Here is a 24,111-nt window from a genome sequence, read left to right as displayed (position 1 = left end):
CCAAGGACGCATTGTCTCAGTTGAGGCTCCTTCCTTTCAGGTTAACTTGGCATGTCACTGCTTGGTTGGCATGCAGCTGTCCAGCACAGTGTGTAACACTTACAACTGGTAGACTGTGCAGCCGTCCAGCCAGTGTGTAGCACTCACAACCAGTAGACTATGCAGCCGTCCAGCACAGTGGGTAGCACTCACAACTGGTAGACTGTGCAGCCGTCCAGCATAGTGTGTAGCACTCACAACCGGTAGACTGTGCAGCCGTCCAGCCAGTGTGTAGCACTCACAACCAGTAGACTATGCAGCCGTCCAGCACAGTGGGTAGCACTCACAACTGGTAGACTGTGCAGCCGTCCAGCATAGTGTGTAGCACTCACAACCGGTAGACTGTGCAGCTGTCCAGCATAGTGTGTAACACTCACAACCGGTAGACTGTGCAGCCGTCCAGCCAGTGTGTAGCACTCACAACCAGTAGACTATGCAGCCGTCCAGCACAGTGGGTAGCACTCACAACTGGTAGACTGTGCAGCCGTCCAGCATAGAGTGTAGCACTCACAACCGGTAGACTATGCAGCTGTCCAGCACAGTGTGTAGCACTCACAACCCGTAGACTGCGTAGCCATCCAGCACAGTGTGCAGCACTCACAACCAGTAGACAATGCTAACCTCTGTGTGCAGGGAGGGCATGGGGTCAGACTTCCCTGCCTGTGGCAAGGAGCCGGGGATGTGGACCTTTTAACCTTTGTTCTACACATTTCCTTGCTGTCCTGTTTCCTCCACAAATTCATCCTTGAGCATTGTATCAAGGGAAGTTGTCTGTGCCCACTGTGTTTATAATGTGAGCCCATCTTGTCTCAGGTGGCAGCTCTCTGTAGCTGGGCTACCATTCCTTAATGTCACCCTCACACAGAGGACACGTCTGTGCTTACACAGCTAAGGTCCCTTGAGATGATGGTTTCTGGAGGCACACAACCCACGCGCCGACATCAGCAACGAGACGTGGGCGGCCGGTTGTTAATTTAATCATAGCTGTTTGTTGCTCCCACCCCCTTTAACCTTTTAAAGAAAAAATCTCTGACTACAGGTGGATGCTTTAAACTGAAGAGGAAACAGAGGTAGCCCATAAAATAATTCGCATGTACGGGTGACTTCCCAGTCCTGATAGACACCATGACTTGGGGAAAGAAGGGTTAATATCAGGGTACAGGTTAGGGTCCATCACTAAGGGTGTCAGGGCAGGAGCTCAAGGCAGGAGCCTGGATGCAGGAGCTGATGGGGAGAACACGTCTTACTGCCTTGGTCTACAAGGCTTTCTTATACCCCAGGACCACCTGCCCAGGGGTGGCTTTCCTATAGGACCACCTGCCCAGGGGTGGCTTTCCTATAGGACCACCTGCCCAGGGGTGGCTTTCCTATAGGACCACCTGCCCAGGGGTGGCTTTCCTATAGGACCACCTGCCCAGGGGTGGCTTTCTTACAGGACCACCTGCCCAGGGGTGGCTTTCCTATAGCACCATCTGCCCAGGGGTGGCTTTCCTATAGGACCATCTGCCCAGGGGTGGCTTCGCCCCCAGTGGCCTGAGCACTCTCAGATCAGCCGTTAATCGAGACAGTGTGCACAGGCCAATCTGGTGGAGGCTTTTTCTCATTTGGGTTCTGTTTTCCTTCCTCTTTGCTTTTCTTCTTTTCTCTCTTTCACAGGATCACACTTTGCAGACCAGGCTGGCCTGTAACTCACAGCGTGTCCCAGGCTACCCTCTAACACAGACACTTACTTCTCCCTCTGCTTGACTGCTGTGGTTGTGGTGTGACTGAGGTGTGATGTGGGAGCCGTGGGAGCCACCATGCCCAGCTCAAGTCGTTTCTATCAAGTGAGATGGAGTTTGTGAGATTAAGTTTGTCTAGTGCTTCACTTAGGCTACAAGTTGTGCGTGTATGTGTAAGTATGTGTGCTCCTGTATGTATGTGTGTGCGTGCATGTGTATACACGTGTGTACCTGTGTGCGTATGTATGTGCACATGTCTGTACAAATGTGTGCATTTATGTGCATGTGTGAATGTGTATGTATTTGTGCCTTGTGTGTGTTATGTTTTCAGATGAGAATATACATGTGTATGTACTTCTCTGTGTGTGTGAGAGAGGGAGGGAGGGAGAGAGAGAGAGAGAGAGAGAGAGAGAGTGTGTGTGTGTGTGTCAGGGCTCAGCAGTGTCTCACAAGTGAAATGAACAGCTAGCCCTGCTCTTCTGATAATTATGGATGCTGAGTCACAAGAAAACAGACTCTGTTTATTTCTTCTCACAGAAGTGTGTGCCAGTGGGAGCAGCCAGCTGCCTCCTTTATTTAGAGCGACCTGTCAGAGTGGGTGGGATCAGAGCCTACAAAAAGATGCGACGTGTGGTGCTTGCTGTGTCTCTGTTTCATTTTCCCCATGGAGTCCTCTGTGGTCATGACTTGCCATTCAGAATGCTGCTCTGCCTGCCACGGAAGCCTTCAGTGAGACAGGCGCCCGAGAGCTCGTAGGTTACAGAGTGGAGCCTTTTTTTGAGGATCCGAGTTTAGGAAGACGCTCTTGCTTCTGAACTCTTTCGGCACACTCTTCAGGTCGCAGCGCACTCAGCCACCACTGTCTCCTGTTCCTCCTAGTGCAGCCCCGGTGCTCTCCGGGGACACATGGCAGCCTGCCTTGTCCCTGCGGAGGCGGCCGCTGGTTTCTATAGCCATAGCTTCCATTTCCAGGTCTTTACGACAGTGATCTATTTGAATAAGCCCTTTAGGGCGTTCTGATTTCTGAAACACTGTAAAAGCCTTATCTTCTTTCGTCTCGCTGCCTGAAGTGTTTTCTGCTGTTCCTGATGCTCTGTGAACAGTCTTCGTGTGTGTGTGTGTGTGTGTGTGTGTGTGTGTGTGTGTGTGTGTGCGCGTGTGCGTGTGCGCGTGTGCGTGTGATGAAATTTGCATGTTAATTGAGATTGTGGTTAGTTAGCTACTTGCTGCCTTCTGAGTAGTACAGGCTTTGTCTCCTTGCTTACCTGTGACATCCTTAGGTTGCTAATTAGCTACCCTTGATTGTTAGCATTGATCGAGATAATTATCAATCACAGTTTAAACACTTAATAAAATAAAACTAATAGAGAACTTAGGGAACTTCAAAGAATAAATGCAGAGGCACAGGGGAAGACACCCCTGTAAACCACCACATGCATGTGCGTGGATGCGTGTGCCCATATACATGTGTATCCCCCACCACACACGCACAAGGTCCCGCGTCCAGCCTTTTCACAGCAGATGCTCCTTTTGAGTGTTTTCTGTTGCTCTGGTAGGATTTTTTTCCTCCTTTCAGTTTTGGGGACAAGATCTCACTGTTGTAGCCCAGGCCGACAGGAGCTCAGCAGTGCTCAGGCCCCAGGCTCTGCTGTGCTGGGCGCCGGAGGACTGCATGCGTGCTCTTAAAATACTTTTGTCTGCTTGGGCTTGAGGACAAAGAGTTGGAATAGATCATATTTTTTTTAATTGTTTATCTGAAACTTTGGAAGTTTGAAACAGTTCTCATGAGTATTAAATTTACATAGACTGGGACCGGAGGAAGATTCTGTAATTGTTTTCTCATGTCTTTCCTTTTGGTCTGGTCGCATTTTCTGTAACAGATTATAAGTTCTTTTGTGCCTGCTTGCTCTGGGTTTTGATCTTGTGTTTTCTTTGTGGTCTTCGGACTCTTCACAGGCTTGGTCAGGGTTCTTACGCTGATATGGAGACTATTTGGTAGGAGACCATTTCTGTGGGAAATTCTTCTTAGTTGTTGTTGGTTTTTTTTGTTTTTGTTTTTAAGAGACAAGGTCTCACTCTTTAGATCAGGCTGGCCTGGAGCTCATTATGTAGCCCAGGCTGGCCTTGAACTTGATGCCGCCCTTTTATCTTAGCGTCCCAAGCGACGAAATTACAGCCACGGGTCACCGTGTCCAACTGAGATATTCGTAGTGACTTCACTTTTAAAAATTCTCATTCAGTGTGAACATGGAAGACTTCTGGGACAATCCTTACCCCCCACCCCTACCCCCACCCCACCCCCACCCCCACGTGGACAGGAAGCCATGGGAAGAACTCTTAAAAACTGTGATGGATGCTGGGTGCCACTATCCGCAGGAGATGACTTCCAGCTGGGATGCCGGAGGGGAAGGACTCAGCTCCATCTGGGGGAGGGCAGCCACTGAGTGTTTGACCGTGCCCCAGTGAGTGTATAGAGAACACAAATTGGACCTTTTTTTTCTGGGTGTGGGGAGGGCAGGGAAGGACTGGGAGGGAATGTGATAGGGGGAGTGATGTGAAATCACCAAAAAAAAAAAAAAAATCAATAAAAATAATACATTGGGGGGAAAAACCTTATTCAAATAATGATTTTCTCTAAAGTAGGGTGTTCTCACCTGCAAGCCGGTACTCCGTTTTTGTTCCTATTTGTGTCTGACATGGTCATGGGCTGCTGTGGTAGGTGAATATTTGAGTGTATGCCAAGTTATTATTTAAAAACAGGAATATAATTTAAGGAAATGCATGCATTTTCCTTATTCTTCATTACCCCTGTCTGCTGACTTATTTATCTCTTCCACCTTTACTGTCCTGATCTTTCCATCTTTCTTTTTTCCTTTGTTTTCTTCTTTCTTTTCTTTTTTATCTATTTATTTTTTTTAAAAGATGTATTTATTTATTGTGTATACAGTGCTCTGCCTGCATGTACACCTGCCTGACAGAGGAGAGCATCAGACTGGATTGTAGATGGTTGTGAGCCACCATGAGGTTGCTGGGAATTGAACTCAGGACCTCTGGAAGAGCAGTCAGTGCTCTTAACCTCTGAGCCATCTCTCCAGCCCCTTTCTTTTATTTTTATTTATTTATTTATTGAGACAAGGTTTCTCTTTGTAGCCTTGCCTGTCCTGGCCTCGCTTTGTAGACCAGGCTGGCCTCGAACTCACAGAGATCCGCCTGCCTCTGCCTCCCTGAGTGCTGGGATTACAGGTGTGCGGCACTGCGCCTGGCCTGTTCAAGTTTTAAATATGGCTTGTAGCGCCTTTTGTTGGTTTGTTTGGTACAGAGTGTTACTCTGTAGCCAAGGCTAGCTTCTGCCTCTGCCTCCTGAGTGCTGGGTTGGTCACACGTGTTTGCTACTACGCCTACTGTTGTTCTCCAAGGAGAACAGGTGTTATCGTCATCACCAGAATGACTGTGTGGGTTGACCCCTTGTGGTTATGCCCCGGCAAGGTTTGCTCTTAGAAATGGGTGGGCAGGTCATCAGTCCTGTACCTCTAAGTCTGGGAACTGCTTCCTATGTTGCCCTTTCAGCTGTACGTCATTCTGCCCAAACCATGTGGTCCCGTGGCTTCAACATGTTAGCGTATAGCATGTGGAAGTTAACCGAGGGCGGACTCCATCTTATACAGCTGAGGGAAGTTGTCATCCATACTCTGTGAAGCGAATGTGCCTGCTTTTTGGCCCCTCTAGGCTTCTGGTGAACCTGATACTCATTGGTTCATCAAGATGCATTTCTGCAGAGTTGTTTCTCTGGTCTGTATTGCGGAGTAGATGTTTGTTCATGTCTCCCAGGAAAAGGTCACACAGTGCCTGGTTCCTTCCAGACTTTGGATACTGCCTCAGGAGCCAGCCCCAGTCGGAGATGAGGATTAGTGGCTCCTGTCCAGGGCGGGCTGCTAGTGAAGGGGAACAGCTGGACATTTGGCCGGTTCCCTTAGCCTTCCTTTTACGCATCCTAACTCTAGTTTTTCATGGATGCTCCCAGGTGCATTCCTGCTCCGGGCACCTGCCTGGGGTCCCAGTGTAGCATCAGGACCGTTAAGTGATGTGTAAGTGTTCAGTGCCTGGCTTTGTGGGAAGATGAAATGCCGGCCGCCGTGGGAGCGGGCACTGGGCTTTGATGTCGCCACAGGCGCTGGTTTGTTCTTTTATTCCATCCCTGCTCCCACGGGTTGTCTGCCCTTCTCCTCGTTACGTGGGGCTGAGAGTGAGGTTCTGTTTGCCTCTGTGTTAGCCCGCTAGTGTGTGCTGCAGGCCCCACGTTTGGCTTTGGGAAAGGAAGCGTTGTCTTGGAGTCTGTGGACGTTATCTGCACAGGTCTACTGTGTCTTTGAGCGTTTCCTGGAGCACGCAGCGATGAGTTCCAGAGGGAGGGACGGTGGCTCCGCCTGTGCACTGTCTGACATCTCAGTCAGGCTCAGGAGGGATTTCAGAAGTGCTGGCTGGCACTGCTTTGGTGGCTGAGCACAGAAGGCCAGTGGGCAGCAAGGGTACACGCTTTCTCCAACAGGCGCTCTTATGTGGGCCTGACCCTGGGTGCATAGTGGACCTGACCCTGGGTGCATAGAGGGCCTCTCATACTGCCAGTGGAAGCGAGGAAGGTTTTCAGATGTTTTGAAAACTCCTGGTTTAGAATTACAACTAGTTTACCAAACACTATGTAAGTCTTAGTAGTTCGCTCAGCAGAAGCATTGACAGTGGGTGGGCTCCTCCCGTTGGCATCTGTTGTAGAATGTGTACCACCCTAAATTACCATCCTCCTCATGCCAACCGTGTCTCCTGCACGGAGACCGTCAGGACCTGCCTGTTGACTTTTCCTCATGGAGGAAGTGGGCGGAGAGGGTCACTGCTCCCTCGCCTGAGACTCCAGCCATCACAGCTGTGCGTACTTGTGTTCACGTGGCCCTTGGCCTCCTGGGCTGGGGAGGTGCTAGTGTGTAAGTGTGAGGGTCTCCCTGAAGGGGGTGACTCCATCTACACAGCTGTCGTCCATGCTGGCCTGAGACTTCTGACTGCTTTGGGGGGTCACCCACTGCCCTATAAGCTCATTAAACTCAGTCGTTCTCAGAGTTGGGCTTTGACGGCATCGTAGTTTGCTTTGTTATTGGTGAGTAGGAGCTTGCTCGAATCTCCCAGAAACCCCTGCGGCACTCCTCTTCAGTGGGGTTTGTGGTGCCAGCTTGATTGATACTTGGTGTGAGAGGCAAGCAGAGTGCTCAGGAGGCAGTGTGATGGCATCGTAATGTCCCTGGAGCTGTCATCCACACAGGCAGTGGACTTGGGTGTCACACCATCTGGATCTCATGCTTTGACTGCCACCTGGCAGTGGAGGTTGTCGGGTGTGCCGTCCTAATCTCTGCTGCCTCAGTTTTCCTCATCAGTCACAGGGACGTCCAGTGGAGGTTGTGAGGGTTAGGGAGGGAGTTAGAAAGCTTTTAGGGCTGTGCTTGGTGGAGAAGGTGCAGCTTAGGTGTTGGCTGGGTTACAGTGATAGACCCCACGATGGGAGCTGCCGCCTTACAGGAGGAGGGGTGTCACTGGGGTGGCTTAGAGGTTTCAGCTGCTCAAGCCAGGCCCAGTGTCTCTCTCTCCCTGCTGCCTGCTGATCTGGACGTAGAACCCTCAGCTGTCTCTCCAGCGCCATGTCTGCCTGCACGCTGCGGAGCTTCCCACCATGAGCATAATGGACTAAAGCTCCGAACTGTAAGCCAGCCCCAGTTAAATGTTTTTCTTTGTGAGCGTTCCCATGGTCATGGTGTCTCTTCAGGGCAATAAACCCTGAAGATTACCACCCCCCTCGCTGCTCCCCTGCCCACGCCCTCTGACACTCTACGAAAGATTAAGTTAGCTTTATGGTACATCCCTGGATGCTGATGAATAAGCCGGGCTGCCCAGCTGTGGAGCTCTGTTGTGTAGCATGACTTCAATTGGGCAAGCAGCCTGATCTTTGCTGCTCCCTTGAAGCAGGCTACAGCAACGGTGTGCTTTTCCTAATCATTAATTTTTAACGTAGACAACAGTGTTTAATCGAATACCTTACGTGTCAACCAGGCTGACATTTAGACTTCCTCGTTATTTCTCAAGGGGTTTGACTTTCTTAGGATATATGTATTTTTTCCTTGACATTTCACTGTTGTAATTAATCATACCCTTTACACTTGTGTTTTATTGTGTCATTTGGATTATGGTGATACTGCATAGTTGGTTATTCAAATAAGAATGAAACTTTGTCAGTAATGGCTTCACAGACTAAATGAGGGGAGGCCTATCGTTTATACTGTGTGAATTTGGCAACCTTCAGAGTCTCTCTCTCTCTCTCTCTCTCTCTCTCTCTCTCTCTTTCTCTCTCTCTCTCTCTCTCTCTCTCTCTCTGTGTGTGTGTGTGTGTGTGTGTGTGTGTGTGTGTGTCTGTCTGTCTGTCTGTCTGTTTGTGTATATTGGTTTTCTGAGACAGGGTTTCTCTGTATATCTCTGGCTGTCCTGGAACTCACTCTGTAGACCAGGATGACCTGGAACTCACAGAGATCTGCCTCTCTCTGCCTCCCAAGTGCTGGGATTAAAGTTGTGTGCCCCCACATTTATTAATTGTTGAGGTAGTGACTTATAGTAGTTGAAGTTGGCCTTGAACCTGCGACGTAGTTGAGGATGACCATGGGTTTATGATCCTCCTGCCTTTCTGCCTTCAGCCACTGCATCTGTTTTATGCGGTGCTTGGGTGGGCTCTGGGCTGCTTGTGTGCTAGGCAGGCACTAGCTAGCTACATTCCCAGGCATTGATCTCTTAAGTATTCTTTCTCGAGAGCATGAAGCCTCAATAAAGAGTCTTTTATTTATTTATTTTTTTTCCTTCCTGAGACAGGGTTTCTCTGTGTAGCCCTGGCTGTCCTGGACTCACTTTGTAGATCAGGCTGGCCTTGAACTCACAGCCATCCACCTGCCTCTGCCTCCTTAGTGCTGGGATTAAAGGCGTGCGCTACACATCCTGCTTCAATAGAGACTCTTAGAGATCATAGATGGTATGTAAAGTTTTTATTGAATACTTCTTTATTAAATAACGAGGCCGCAGGAAATATGTTGGCTTGATTTAGAAACAAACATTGCTTTGTGACTTATTCAGGGAAGTGTCTAGTATGATTGTGTTTTGTTTTGTTTTTTCCTTTTTCTTTTTTTTTTCTTGTGGTTGTTTATTTCAGACACAGGTAGTTAGTTATTAAGGCTTCCGTTTTCTCAGGAACTGAATGAGCCACATTATCGTCTAGGACTTTTGAGATAAGCTCAATTACCTGACGAGTCAAGACAGCTAAATAACCTGCTGGGGGTGAGATAGGAGCCGGGCAGAGCCAGACACTGATAGTGCAGTGTCTGCCCGCTGGGTCCTAAGGCTTGGCCTGTCATTTCCAACCTCAAGTTGGTCCTGCCTCCTTGGAGGTAACACCTACTCCCTTCTCTTGACTGGAAAGTTTCTCAAAATAGCCCTAAACCTGGAGGCATCCCTGCAGAAGGACGGTAAACCAGGCAGGGACAGACCCACAAAGTGGAGTATTGCTCAGCAAGAAAGGAAAGGAGCTGCATATACACCTTAAAACACAAGGATCAGACAAAAGGGCCGCGTCATGGTTTTTATGAGAGTGGCCTCCAAAGGCTCATGTATTTGCGTGCTTGGTGAAGTGCTTGGGGAAGGCTAGGAGGTGTGGCCTTGTTGGAGGAGGGGGTGTCACTGGAGGAGGGTTTTGAGGTTTCAAAGGCCCATGCCAGGCTCACTGCCTGCTGCCTAAGGATTAAAATATAAAGTTCTTGGCTGCTTCTCCCTTGTCACATCTGCCTGCCTGTGTGCAAGCCGTGCCCCCACCATGATGGTAACCGTGAGCAGTCCCTGACTAAAAGCCTGTGTTCGTTAGAATTGCCTTGGTTATGGTGTCTCGAGGCTGTGCGCAGTGTGATGCTGATCTATGCTCACTTGGAGAAGATGAGACGGGAGGCGTAGAGTGGTTGTCTTGAGTCAAGACAGGGAAGGAGGGATGAATCAATGGAGGACAGATGTTTGGGCATAGTCCTCCGAATGTCAGTGCAGTGGTGGCTTTGTTGTACAGTTGTCAAACCTGTGGAGTGTGTAACATAAACATGACGCCTCAAGGCAAGTGAAATACCTTGGCCCATCCATCATCTGTCATGGGGGTACCACGCTCATGAAAGAGATGAGCAGACATGAAGCCGCATGCATGGGGGAAATGCTCCTGTTTGTTCAGTCTTCCTAAACAACTGCTGTGAAAAATAAGTCTCATTATTAAGCTCAGACTAAGATATGGTGCCCATGTGGTGGCTACGTCTGTCTGTCAACTGCTGGGCAGAACATGTAGCACCCCAGAGTAAAAGGATTCTTTGGTTTTTTGTTTTTGTTTTTGTTTTTGTTTTTCGAGACAGGGTTTCTCTGTGTAGTCCTGGCTGTCCTGCACTCACTTTGTAGACCAGGATGGCCTCAAACTCACAGTGATCCGCCTGCCTCTGCCTCCCAAGTGCTGGGATTAAAGGCGTGCGCCATCACACTTTAATCTTTGTCCAGATAGGCTGGCCTTGCCTCTCACTCCCCTTCTGGCCTCTGCAGTGAGACCTAACCAACACACTCAGGCCACACTGGTTTGCGTGTCTCCCTTTCCGATGGAGCCCAGTGTAGCCCAGGGTGGCCTCCGACTGATAATGTTCCTGTGACCGCCTCTCAGGCTCCGGGGTTCCACGTCTGCACCCCCATACTCAGCCCGTTCCCTTGTTTTCAAGGCCCGGCTCAGATGGCAGTTCTTCATCCTGTCTGAGTCTGGAGAATCAAGGGGTGCACCTCATCTGGAATAAATGGGTGCGCTCCAGTGGTTAGCTCGGAGCGCCTGCTTTTTTTCCACCCTGCATTGTGGCCCCTTTCTTTTCCACCTTCACAAGGTTAGAGCCGTCTGGTGTGGAAACATGGTCTCCCGTCCCACAAAGTGCTAAGTGCAGGGGGCCCTATAAGTGCCTGGTAATGGTGACTCTGGAGGCAGGCCAGGCAGCCGGGGGGTGAGCACTTCCCACAAACACTTGGAGAGGCTGGCCTGCCCGTGCCGGCTGGGAAGACACTGTTCTTTGGCGAGTGGCTGTGATTCAGGAGGTTGAGTTTGGCTTAGCTTAAGAAATGTGTCAAGGTTATGTTTCTGGGACATAATTCTCATGACAGTGACGGGGGCTGGCAGCTAGTGGCCCCCTTACAAGGCTCCACCTTCTCCTGCCTTTTTTTTCTTCACCTTGGCTGTCCTTGTTTCTCATCACGGCTATGGAGTCATCTGGGAAGAGACGCCACCATCAGACTGGCCTGCAGACAAATCTTTGGGGGGGGGCATTTTCTTGATTAATGGTTGATATGGGAGGGCCCAGCTGCAGGAGGTGTCACCCCTGAGCAGGCGGTCCTGGGGTGTCTTGGGGAGCAAGCCTGTAAGCAGCACCCCTCATGGTCTCTACCTCAGGCCCTGCCTTCAGGTTCCTGCCTGCAGTTCCTGTCCTGACGTCGTCTCAGGATGGCTGGATGGACTGTTGAGTTGTGAGATGACAGGAACTTGTTCTTCCCCAGGCTGCGTTTGCTTGTGGGGTTTTGTCATTTCGGAAGGGAGCAGAACCAGGCGCCAGCCTTCTTATTGGAGGTGAAACAGCTGGAGGGATGGTGACGGTCAGAACCTACAACTGTCATCAAAATGTAGATTATTGTTTGTCCGTCCTTCCTTCTTTTTTCTTTTTTTTGCCCTGGTTCCCCGATTTCCTATGGGGATAAAAGCTTTCATTTCCTGGTCGCGTCTTGTTATTGCACAGCCCTGTACTGCAGGAAATGTGCTCACTCAAATCAGTGGGAGTTGTAAACAAAGGTAGTGTCTTTGTTGGGAGAGATGAGAGTGTAAAATCGAAAATTGATTGGCAGCTGCTGGCCCCGTTTCCTGCCGAGAGCGGGAACAGTGTGTGTGTGTGTGTGTGTGTGTGTGTGTGTGTGTGTGTGTGTGTGTGTGTGTGTGTGTGTGTGTGTGTGTGTGTGTGTGTCCCAGGCAGGGGGGGTGAGCCCACAGTGAAGTGGTCAGTTTGTGCAGCTCTGGTAATGATGAGCGGCTTACACACCGTGTCTACACTGACCCTCCTGGAACCTGTGAGCGTCAGAGCTGTGGTGCCAAGCTAGTGAGGCGACACATACCTGTCATCACAGGGCATTTGGGCAACAGAGGCAGGAGGGTCAGGCGTGCCACTGTCAGCTGTGCAATGAGTTCCAAGCCAGTGTGGGACCAGGGGCCGCTGCCTCAAAACAACAACAACAACAAGACAAAATGAGCAGTGACTCCTGGCTATTGCTGTGTCAGAGCGCCCAGAGACTCTTACAGCACAGATTGAATGGGGGGAGGGGTCCTGGCTGAGGTGAGAACTGAGGCGAGGAGGTGAGTACTGCAGGGAGGAGGTGAGCATTGCAGGGAGGAGGTGAGAAGGCAGCCTCCTCTCAGCTGCACGCAGTGTGCTAACTGCTGGGTTCGAGTGGACTCTGAAGAATAGTGAGATAGATGCCTTGGCTGCGCATCTGGACATTTTACTTGGCGTTGATTAGACTTAGGTTTTTACTTAAAACAACTTTTGGATTCCCCTCCCCCACATGCCCCACCCCACCCCCACCCCCAATCCCCAGCCGGGCTGTGGGTGCTGGAGACCTGAAATTGTGTTTCTGAAATAATGTGTGGGGGAGTGCTAAAAATAAATAAATGCTCCCTTTATTCAGCTTCCTTAGAAGTCTTCTCTAGAAAAAATTTGGAAGTATTTAATTTAGATTTCTCTAAACCCCCTCCTGCCACAGTATCGTGTGGTATAGCTTGTTATGCAGCTGTGCACGGCCCTTCTGACCCTCCCGCTTCTCCTGAGCGTGGGAGTGACGGGCATGCACCCGCGCCTGCTTAACCTGGTAGAATACACTATGTGTATGGTAGGTGAGGAGTTTTCTTAGCTCATGGATGGGCTGCCTGCTCCGAGATGTCCCCTGTTCCCGGACAAGCAGCAGATCTGAGCCTCACTCCCTCTTCAACCACCTGGGTGACATAAAACTGTTTATGTGCCGAAACAAACAAACGAAAACCAGCTAGCCTCTTGCTGCAGTGGCTGAGCTCTGACAGAACCCCTTAGGAGACTCCTGGGAGAAGCTGAGCTGGGTGGGCAGGCCGAGGTCTGCCTGTCTCGCCTCCCTTCTCCTGGGGCCTGGCAACAGCTGCCTGGGACACAAGGTGTCTTTGTCCTGGCAGTTTCCGGCTCCCACAGGCACAGCAGATGAACAGAGCTGTTGGGGACTGCTCGCACACCCTTCCCCCTTTGGGCCCCCAGGTGTGTGACGTACTTGACTTTCATCCCCACTGTATGGCAGTGTGCTCCATGTGTGGCCTCGTGGAACATTCCAGGGTGCCAGGTGGCAGCCTCTCAGCACCTGCCAGTCTTCCTCTGGGGTCTCCCCTGTGAATAACAACTTGGGGTGCATTTTCTTAAGCTGGAACTTTTGAGCAGCTTACATTTAAAACTGGAGGGGAAGACTGTTGTGCACAGAATAATCCTTTGTCACCTATCTTGATGGCGAGGTGTGCACCCCCTTTCACTGATTTTATTTAGATGGGGCTGGAGTCCTCAGCAAGACAAAGAAAGGAAATATTTGCTTATATCCTAGTATAAGAATGATTTGCTTATATCCTAGTAGTGTGTGTGTGTGTGTGTGTGTGTGTGTGTGTGTTTGTGTTTTGTATAAGTGAGTTTTTTATTGCTTTTATTTGTGAGGTCAGAGAACAGCTTCTGGAATCAGCATTCTCCTACTACAGGGGTCTGGTCCTGGGATACAGAGTGAGTGTGTGTGTGTGTGTGTGTGTGTGTGTGTGTGTGTGTGTGTATGTCTGTATCTGTGTGTGTGTGTGTGTGTGAGTGTCTGTCTGTATGTCTGTGTGTATCGGTGTGTGTATGTATGTATGTGTGTATCTGTGTGTGTGTGTATCTGTGTGTGTATGTATGTATGTGTGTATCTCTGTGTGTGTGTATGTGTGTGTGTGTGTGTGAGTGTCTGTGTGTATCTCTGTGTGTGTATGTATGTCTGTGTGTATCTGTGTGTGTGTGTGTGTGTGTGTGTGTGTGTGTGTGTGTGTGTCTAGAGTGAGATTCCTCTATTGCCCTGGACGGTGGTTCTCAGTCTTTCTAACGCTGTAACCCTTTAATGCAGTTCCTTATGTTGTGGTGACTTCCAGTATGAAGTTATTTTTGTTGCCACTTTCTAGCTGTAATTTTGCTGCTGTGAGGGGTTTTACATAGGTGTGTTTTCTGATATGATAGGTGACCCCCAGGTTGAGAAATGCTGTTCTACACCATATTTTTGAGGCAGGGTCTCTTGGCTATTTTGTCTGCTTGGCTTTTGTCTACCAGCCCCTCCCCCTCACTGCCTAATGCTGGGGTTACAGCCGTGGGCTGCCGTGCCTGGGTTTTATGTGAGGTTCTAGGGATCCAAGCTCAGGTTCTTCAGCTTGTGTAGCTGCTGAGCTGTCTCCTCGTATCCTCTAGTGCACCACATTTAAAATGTCTGGAAAGGTGCAGTAAAGCGGTCCTTCTGGTGTTAGCCTCCACCAGGTAGTTGCCACGATGCAGCAGCCTGCTTCATAATGCTTTTCCCTCCTCCTATCTTTCTAGAGGGTTCTGTGTGCATAGGCTTCACCACAGACCCTGACAGCTTGGATGTGAAATGCCTCCCACGGGCTTATTTCCTTGAATACCGGCTCCCTGAATAGTGCAGGTGGTGTTGGAAGGTGGCGGCACTGGCTGGACACCGAGGGCTGCTGAGGAGCAGGCCCGACTGTTAGAGCTGCCCTTCCAGTCTCTCAGTGCCAGGGCTGCTGAGCTAAGCAAGCACCCTTGCCCTCCTGCGGCCACCGCAGCCTGGAGCTGTCCTGCTGCTTCCATGCCTTCCTCCTGGGATGGACTGTAGTCTCAACCCGTAGCCCAAATAAGCTCTCCCTGAAGTTGCCTCAGGTCTGGTACCAGGTCACAGAGAAAAGAGAAGTGCTGAGTAGTTCCCCCCCGCCCCCCGCAGACTCGTCCCTGCACTGGTCCAGCACCCCTACCTCTGGCCTTGCGTGTACAGTCCAAAGGTCTTTCTGGTAAGTGTTCAGCTGGTCGGCTGGGTGACCATTACCTAGGTCTGCTTCCTCCGAAAAAGATCCAGTCCCTTTGTGCCCCTGACGTAGCCCAGGGCAATCTTAGGGATAAACTCTCAGTATTCTCTGAGATTTTTTTTTCCTTCTACCAAAGGTAGCAAGCCTGATAAGGGCCCATATTCCCGGAATATCTTGCTTTCCCTCTGTGCCAGTCAGCCAGTCGCTTCAAATACAGAAGTTGTGGGGGGCTGGAGAGATGGCTCAGAGGTTAAGAGCACTGACTGTTCTTCCAGAGGTCCCAAGTTCAATTCCCAGCAACCACATGGTGACTCATGACCATCTGTAATGGGACTTGATGCCTTCTTCTGTCATACTTGCAAATAGAACACTCACATAATAAATACTAAAAGAACAAAAACAAAAACAAACAAAAAAACCAGAGAAGTTGTGTTCCCACCCACATCAAGGATAAAAAAGGCCATTTTGGTCAAGTGTTCACGAGCCTGGTTTTGGGTTCCTGTACACCCTCTTTGCTAAAAGAAATTGCCTTGCCGAATTGCTTTCCGTTGTTTGTGTGGCACAGGCGACAGACAGTATGAGCTGTGAGGGGCCTCGCATAGCCAGCGCGCAGGAGCTCTGTGTGTGTGCATGTGGGTGTATAACCTTTCGAGTTCAGTAGGACAACAGAATCTCATGTGTACAGTTATTTGCCTCTGGTTTCTTTAATGTTGTAAAACTTTTTTTTTTTTTTTTGAGGAGAGTGTTCATCCACACCATCTCATGTGTTAATACTGATTTTCTTGGTGCTGAATAATGCTCCTTTGTGTAATTTCTGTACTGAGCTAGTTGGTGAAGATTTGGGTCTTTCCATCCATCTGTCCATATCCATCCATCTATCCGTCTGACCATCCATGCATTCCTTTGACTTAAGGAGATGTCTTGTAGGCATGCTTTTAAAATCTATTTTTATTTTGGTTCCTTACGTCTCTTTCTCCCTTCTCCACCCTTCTGACACCAGGTAGGAGGGAAAGAAGGTTAGTGGGAGAAGGGGCATGTTCGCTTTGCCTGCTTCCTGCTGTTTAGGGTTCTTGGATTCTTTCTCCCTTGCCAGGATATTCAGCAGCAGCAGCAAACACGACAGCAGCCTTCTCTGACTCCTCTGACCATCTCTTCTTAGCCCACCTGTCTCCCCTCCCCTTCCCTCCCTCTCTCTTTCCCCCTCTCCCTCTCCTCCTCTCCCTCCCCCTCTTCTCCCACTCTCTCTCCCTCCCCCTTTTCCCCCACTCTCTCCCTCCCCCTTCCCCCCTCTCTCTCTCCCTCCCCCTCTTCTCCCACTCTCTCCCCCCTCCCCCTCCCCCCTCTGCTTTTGTATTCATACCCTCTCAGAGTCCCCAGCCGATGTTTCCAACTGACAGAGATCACATACCCTCTCAGGAGGCTGTTACCAGCAGTGGACAAACTGGAGCAGCCCCCTGTATCCCACACCTGGGATTAAAACAAAAATATGTTTACGTAACATAACTGAGGTTTTAAAGAAACAGAAAGTTTCGCAGCAATACCTGGGAGTAATATTTATGAGTTACTAGGGGAAGGTCTTGATGGTTGGATGCTAAATTTATGGTCAAACTTTTACAAAGCTTCCAAAATGTTCTCCACAAGGTTTGTACGGTTTATATTTCCATTGGCCACCGGCCCATTTCTTTACATTCTTGATAACATTTGTCATTGTCTTTTAAGAATTAAAGCCGTTACAGTGGCTATGAAATGTGTCCTCCTGTGGGTGTAACTTGCGTTCCCTAATGACTCAAGATGCTAGCCACGCATTCGTGCACTTAGAAGCTGTCTGTCCACCTCTGCGGACAGATCCTACTGCAGTTTTAAAACATGAAGTCTCAGTTGTTTCTGGTTTCAGCTTTCTCTGCCAGGTTTTTAGTTTTATTTTTAATGTTTTCAGGAGCTATTAGTTGTTTTTATTTCTATGTTTTCAGGTGCCTTACAGCCATTACAGTTGTTTTAGCCTTTTCTCTTAGAGGATAAGTGACTTTTGAATTAACTGTTTTTCATTGTGTAGCTTCTAGTTTTCCTACTGTTTATCTTCTAATGGTTTATTTGAAAAGTGTGAGTCATAAGCTGGGTGCAGCGGTGTACACCTGTAATCCCAGCGCTGGGGCGGGGCTGGGGCGGGGGTGGGGGCGGGCGGGGGCGGGGTAGAGGCCAGCCTGGTCTACAAGGCAAGTCCAGGAACAGCCAGGGTTATACAGAGAAACCCTGTCTCAAAAAAACAAACAAAAAAGAGTATGAGTCAGGCCTGAGGATGTACTGGCACTTACCCTCTTCATCATAGGGCTTCGGTTTAGTTTTTAGTGGATGTGATGGTCTTTACATTTTCTGTTGTGTCATTTATTTATCTGGGTTTTCAAGTAGGTGCACACATGCTGTGGCCTGCCTTGTGAAGTCAGTTTTTCTGTCTCCCTGTGGGTCCCAAAGACTGAAATTGGGTCATTAGGCTTGGTGCCAGGCTCCCCTCCCCCAGGTGGCTTTTTTATTGTGAAAATGTATCATTCATTCCTGGAATGTTTTCCTAAATCATACCCTAGGCTGCCGCTGCCGCTGCTTCTTCTTCTTCTCCTTCTTCTCCTTCTCCTTCTCCTTCTCCTTCTCCTTCTCCTTCTCCTTCTCCTTCTTCTTCTTCTTCTTCTTCTTCTTCTTCTTCTTCTTCTTCTTCCCCTTCTCTTCCTCCTCTTGCTCCTCTTCCTCCTCCTCCTCTTCCTCTTCCTCCTCCTCTTTTAACCTTGTTCCCTTTTCTGAGTCTTCAGGTGCACAGATTATGTCTTTGTCTTCTGTGGCTGTCGTCCATGTCTCCCCCCAACCCCATTTCTCCCCCATCCCCCCTTTTTTCAACCCTTCTAAGTATAATTCACTTTCCGTTCAGTGCCCATAATTTCACCACTAAGTAGCTTCCTTTGGCCACCTTCCATTTGGCTCATATTTTCATGATACTAGCTGGAGACTTTATCCCAAATGTCCGCAACCTCAAGTGGATTATAGTTTGGATTCTTTTAGACACTGGGATATTTGAGATGAGATATTATGGTCCAAACACAGTGTTGTTTGCCGTTCCGTCTTATGCGGGTAGCCTAAATGTAAATGTGAGTGTTTCCAGTCTGTCACACAGGGTCAGGTTTGGAATTTTCCATTTGGGACATTATACTGGTGAGGAAGAAACTTTTGGATTCGGGCCAGGCATGCCGGGGCAAGCCTTTAATTCCAGCGCTGGGAGGTGGAGGCAGGCAGAGCTCTGGGAAGCCAGACCCATGTGGTGAGATACTATCTGAAAAATCTTGGGTTTGTGAACAGTTCGGATTTTGGATTAGGGCTTTTCCTCCTCTTTTTGTTGCCCTTAGGCCTCCGCACCGGTCCTGCCCAATGTCTTTGGTCTCTTCTGGGCCCTTCACATGTGTTTGTTTACCGGCTCATTCATTTTTATCAAGTTTTGTGACTTTATGACTCTGAGCTGTTAGCAGGTGGAGCTGCCTTAGCCACAGACCTCCCTGCCTCTGCCTCCCTCCCTGGGATTACAGCTGTGTGCCACCATGCCCACTTCAGGCAGATTTTCAATCTGTGCCTAGTGGCATTTCTGTTATTGGTGATGTCCTGACATTTGTTCTGCCTGCTGTCCTTTCTGTCTTTGTCATCTTGAGGCGCTGTATCTTGCTGTTCAGTCCAGGCTGGCTGCAAGCTTAACTGCACTAGCCTCCAACCTCCCAAGAGCAGGGGTTGCAGGTATGCACTGCCCTGCCCTCACAGCATCTTATCGGCATCTGTCTTGGTTGGTAGAGGAGGTTGTTTGTTTGTTTGTTTGCTTGCTGTCAGCTAGCTGTTTGTAGGAGTCTCACCCATGTGACCTGCTGATACAGAGCCGTAGGTGGAGCCTGAGTTCATCCTGCAGCCTCAGCACCCGACTTGCTGGTGGGACTCCTCACTTCACCCAGGGAGGCCGTTCCTAGGTGGCTCGTTCCGAGAACGCCACTGCTGGTTTGCAGCCGAGGTAGCCTGAGTGTTTTGGAGAACCAGACTGAGATCCGCAGCTGGGACAGACCTCTCCAGGCATTTCTCATCCCCTCTGTCTGACCGTCACTGGAGTCTGGCCACACCTTGGGGTTGCCGATGTCTTCTCACCTCAGGGAAGGGGTGTGCATTTTGTGCTGAGCTCCTTATTGCTTTCGGGTAAATTCCAAGAGGAACTCCTTAAGCAGATAAAAGTTGTCTTCCTCTACCCTTAACATTTCGAGGACTGTGAAGCGTGTGGGATGCCCAGGGTCCTGCTAAAGCGTCCCTCTGCCCCTCAGGGCGTCCAGGCAGCTGAGGATGAGCCGAGGCGAATAGAGCCCAGGTCATTGCTGATGTACAGGAGGCCTTTGGGTTGGCCAGGCCTGTTTGCCCAGGGGATGGTCCTCAGTCTGAGTGTCAGGCATCGGTCGTGGTTCTGGGCTTATGATTTGCCAGCACTCCCATGGCGCTCCCTGGGCTTGCTTAGGATATGCCACTCGAAGCCTGTGTGGCTAAGTTTACCTGTGAATTCACTAACCGTTCCCATGCCAGCACGTACATGGACAGCAAGTATGACATCCCTTGGGAAGTGACAGCGCTCAGAAGTGGCACAGGAACGGCATCATTGGGCATGGTTGGTAGAGACTAACAGATGCCAGTGTGTTAGTCACTGACTCATGGAGACTCAAGTGCCAAGGTCCTAGAAGAGCGCTCAGACACCTGAGGATCTTGGGAAAGAAGATGGTCAGAGGATAAGGGCAAAACATGTGTCTGTGGGCAGGGTGGGGGGGCTGAGGGGTGGGGGGGTGGCAGAGCTGGGAGTGGGGGAGTTGGGGGGATGGGAGGGCAAGGTTCTAGGTCCCTCCCTGCCTGCCTTGCTGCATCAGCTCCTTGGCTCAGCACAGAGTACACACGTGTACACACACAAATACACATACATGCGCACGCACACACAGGACCCTGGGAATGGGGAAGGGGCGCTAGGCTGCATGTGTGCTCTGCTCTGAAGGTTATGTTATTTTTAACTACAAGGCATCAAGTAAGAGCACTTCTGTGGTAGTGATTGGTATGGTTTATGGAGAGGATTGAGAGCCCGGTTGACGTCGTAATGAATGCGTCAAACCAGTGACTCATTGGGTGAGCGTTAGCAGCCTGGCCTGGCCTGGCCTCTCCATATGGCAAGCTGGGCCACAAAGCCCAGACCACACCACCAAGCCGGTGAAAGTAGCAGCTTGGTGAGTGATTGCTTGTGTCAGAGATGAGGAAGAGGTTGAGGACTGAGCAGAATCTCTTGTGGGTAGGAGAAGAGAGTGATGTCCCTCTCTGTGGACTTGAGATCCTGCTGGCCAGAGGCCAGCGGATTATGGGCAGGACTCCATCTCCTGCCGCCTCAGACTGCTGTATGTGCACTGTGAGGTCATGAAGGGTTTTACTGTAGACACGGTGAAGAGTGAGCTGGGCAGAGAACGTTCTAGAAGGAGCCTCACAAACCACCTGGCTGTTCCCGAGGATCAGAGCTGGGGTGCCGCTTGTGTTAGAGGTGTCAGATGCAGCCCATACCTGTCACCCAGGGATTCTGTGATGCCCTCCCCGGCCGAGTCTGTCACTAAGTGTCTTTCTATTGTCGTCGTCCCCCCCGCCCCCCCCCATCCCCCCCACCATGCTTTCTGATTTCTTGTCCTCCACTGACCCTCGTGATGAGACCTGGTTAGTCTTTTACTTCAGGGGTTCAGTAATCACCCCCTTTGTCCAAGCCCATGGCTTTCACTTGTACAGTAAGGTGGTCTGTGCCCAGCCCTATGTCTGTCCCCACCTCCACAAAAGCCTAGCACAAGTTCACGTCTGTTGCTCTGCCTTCCCTCTTCCGCCTTCATGTTTTCCCGTCCTCCCAGCAGTTAGCCTCGTGCGACGCTGCCTTACGCTGTCCACAGGTTGCTTATCACCCAGCCTTTCTATCTCCGTCTCCTCAGCCTGAGTCATCACCTCACATATGAGTCCTCACAGGTGCTTGGAAGTCGGATCCCCTCCACCCACCCCTCTCTCATCTCCCAGGTCATGTCATCTTCCGGTCCATTTTTCTGAAGTTGTGTCTCTATGGCGTCATTAATCTCGTCCCTGTGTCTCAGTATTGCCTACTGGGTAAGGACTGCTCTCACCCAGGCATCTGAGGGTCTCCATAGTCTCGTCTCAGCCCGTCGTCACAGTCCATCTTTAACTCTCCAACTTGCCATCTCTTTGTCCTCCCCCTCCCTCCCTTCTTTTCTTTCCTTCTCCAGCAGCAGCCCTTGCTCTGCGTGTGCCCGTGTGTGCACATGTATGGAGGACAGAGGTCCGTGTTGGGTGTCTTCCTTAGTTGTTCCTCACCTTATTTTTGAGACAGAGTCTCCCCTTAACCTGGAGTTCCTTGGCCTGCCGTGGGTTAGCCTGAGCTCCAGGGACGCTCCTTATCTGCTTCCTCAGTGCTGGGGATGAACCTGGCAAGCGCGTTACCGACGAGTGTCTTCCGGGCCCACCCCGTCTTACATCTCCCCGTAACACTGTGCTGTCCACTTCCCTGGGATGTCTCTCCCATCTGTACTTCTTTGTATGTGTTATCCAAGGTCTGTGGTCAAACTGAGTTCTCTTCCCCCTCTTCCTGGATGGAGGCCCCCACCCCTCCCCCCTTTAACCATTAGGCCTTGAGTTGACATATTTCACTCCTGTGCTCTCTGGTGAAACAGGGTCTGCAGCCATTTTGTAGTTGCCCGGCGGACTGTCAGCCATTTAGCAGCCATCTTTTCTTTTCTTTTCTTTTTTTTTTTTTCCTTTGGGTTTTTCCAGACAGGGTTTCTTTGTGTAGCCCTGGCTGTCCTGGACTCGATTTGTAGAGCAGGCTGGCCTCGAACTCACAGAGATCCGCCTGCCTCTGCTGGGATGGAAGTGTGCACCGCCATACCGTCTTAAGCATCCGCTTTATGCCAAGTTGGGCCTCAGTGGGTACTGGAGGACAGAGAACACCTGAGATTAGGTGCTTCTAGGATGTTCCTTGTGCTGTGGCGGGAGGTGAACAGGTCAGCCGAATGGAGTGGCTTTGGCTCAAACCATGTGCACAGAATGAGCAACAGCATCTGAGCTCCTCGCCCAGCGTCCAGGAAGTGATGTTCGCAAACAGGTTTCTAGGTGCAGAAAGAGTGTTCAGCCGGGGAGGGCCCATCTGAGGCTGGGGGGGCGGGGAGGACAGCGGCAGGGTGCTGGGAGAGAAGGATGGTCTGTTAGGGGAGCAAAGAGGGTCGCTTGTTTTTAGAGAAACGCCTTTGTCAAAACTTTATGTCCAGTGGCTTCTTGGGAAAGGGGCTGGTTGGAGGGTTGGGCGGCAAGAAAGAAGAGAAGGGTGACGGTCCTGGGATGGGGAGCAACGGCCGCAGCAGGCTTCCTGCCCTGTGTGTTAGCTCAGTGTGTGATCCCCGCTCGTCTTTAGAATGACCGCGTTATTTACTATGTGACCAGGTTCCTACTACAAGATAATTAGTGGACTCTAATGATAGAGCCCTGGTCCTGTTCGCATCTTCCCACCCGACTTTAAAGGTGTGAAAAGTCCAGGCTGGTTATTGGAGACTTGGAATAATAGAGTCTGAGTCTGTGGCGTGAGTAATTGAGAGCTGACTGTGAAACTAGGAAGAGTGAAACACGCAGTATGCGAAAATGCAGATGGAGGACGTGCAGGGAGATCTCAGTGCCTGAGCGTGAGGCTGAGGCTGCTGTGTGTAGGTCCTGTGTGGTGGGTGCTCAGAGAGCTGGCTCCCTTACCCAGATGTGGTAGTTTGGGGAGATTCTCGAAGCTTTAGAAAAATCCCTCCTTCTGATGCATTTTTTTCTCTCCTCTCGTTTTCTGCAGATCTTATATTGTAAGCTTCGATCATCATGGGAGAGGTAGAGCAGAAACCCACGCCGGCGTCACGGCTGGGGGCCCCAGAGAATTCGGGGGTCAGCACCTTGGAACGAGTCCAGAAAGCACCACCCACACCTTCAGGAAAACTTATGACTGTCAGGATCCGGATGCTGGATGACACCCAGGAGACCTTTGAAGTCCCAGTAAGTCAGGGCTTTGTGGAGGTGTCCGAGGGCATGGGAAGGCCACCAGTGACCCAGGGACACAGGTGTACTGGGAAGGCCACCAGTGACCCAGGGACACAGGTGTACTGGGAAGGCCACCAGTGACCCAGGGACACAGGTGTACTGGGAAGGCCACCAGTGACCCAGGGACACAGGTGTACTGGGAAGGCCACCACTGACCCAGGGACACAGGTGCACTGGGAAGGCCACCAGTGACCCAGGGACACAGGTGCACTCAGAGGGCCTGTGTGCTCAGCGCCTCAGTCCTCACTCCCAGCAGGCATTGCTGCTCTACCCTGGTTCCGGCTGAGCTGGTTTTCAGATCTGTACACGAGCCACCCATACATAAAGTGACATGGGGGCTTTTCTGGAGTTTTACTGTGTGTATTTTATGCATTATATATTTCATGCATATATATGTATATATATATATATAAAGTATGTATATCAAGTATAACTGGTTAATATATATTATGTGGTATAGTTACATCTAAAGATACATGATATATATGGGAATGTTTTCATTGAAAGGAAGAGCTGCACTCTAAGTGGATAGCGGTTTAATTTGTTGATATCACAGGAGGTTCTTTTCTCAGTGCTGCTACTGTGTATTGGACCCTAGGAAAACCATTGGAGCTCAGTGCTTGTATTCCCACATGAGGAAATTGGGGCGAGCGAGCTCATGGCCTTCCTGGACGGAGAGTTTGGAAAACCTTTACCCAGACTTTCCACATCGCAGCAGCACAACGCAGGAAAGGAATGGTGTGGGCGGAGCTACTGTCCCCTGCTCCTCCTTTGTCATTGGCCTCTACCCTCTTGCTCAAACACCTGTTGCCAGAGATTTAGGCGCCCATGCCTATTATGGGCTGTAGTCAGCTGAAGCCCCCAGACCAGTTCTTGACCGTAACTTCACCCAGAAAAGCTGCAGCGCAGCTCGTGTCTGAATTCCCCCCCCCCCCAGTGTTCTGCCTTCTGTCTGTCACTGTGCCCATCACTGACTGTAGAGGAAGAAAGCCA

At 50.3% G+C, this 24,111-nt stretch overlaps 1 protein-coding gene across 5 annotated transcripts in view; it reads left to right on the top strand.

Annotated features, from left to right (window-relative positions):
* Window positions 1–24,111, top strand: part of FARP1 (FERM, ARH/RhoGEF and pleckstrin domain protein 1) — a 240,551-nt gene that overhangs the window by 39,928 nt on the left and 176,512 nt on the right. For all 5 annotated transcript variants that reach the window (XM_084767089.1, XM_084767093.1, XM_084767091.1 and 2 more), the window contains exon 2: window positions 22,877–23,073. In XM_084767089.1, coding sequence (XP_084623215.1) covers window positions 22,903–23,073 — 171 coding nt within the window. In that variant the 5' untranslated portion in view covers window positions 22,877–22,902. The remainder of the gene's footprint in view (window positions 1–22,876; window positions 23,074–24,111) is intronic.

Source organism: Acomys minous (assembly GCF_964271855.1).
Source record: "Acomys minous genome assembly, chromosome: 18".
NCBI lineage: Eukaryota > Metazoa > Chordata > Mammalia > Rodentia > Muridae > Acomys > Acomys minous.
Note: the sequence above shows the minus strand (reverse complement) of the source record. Positions and strands in the feature narration are given on the sequence as shown.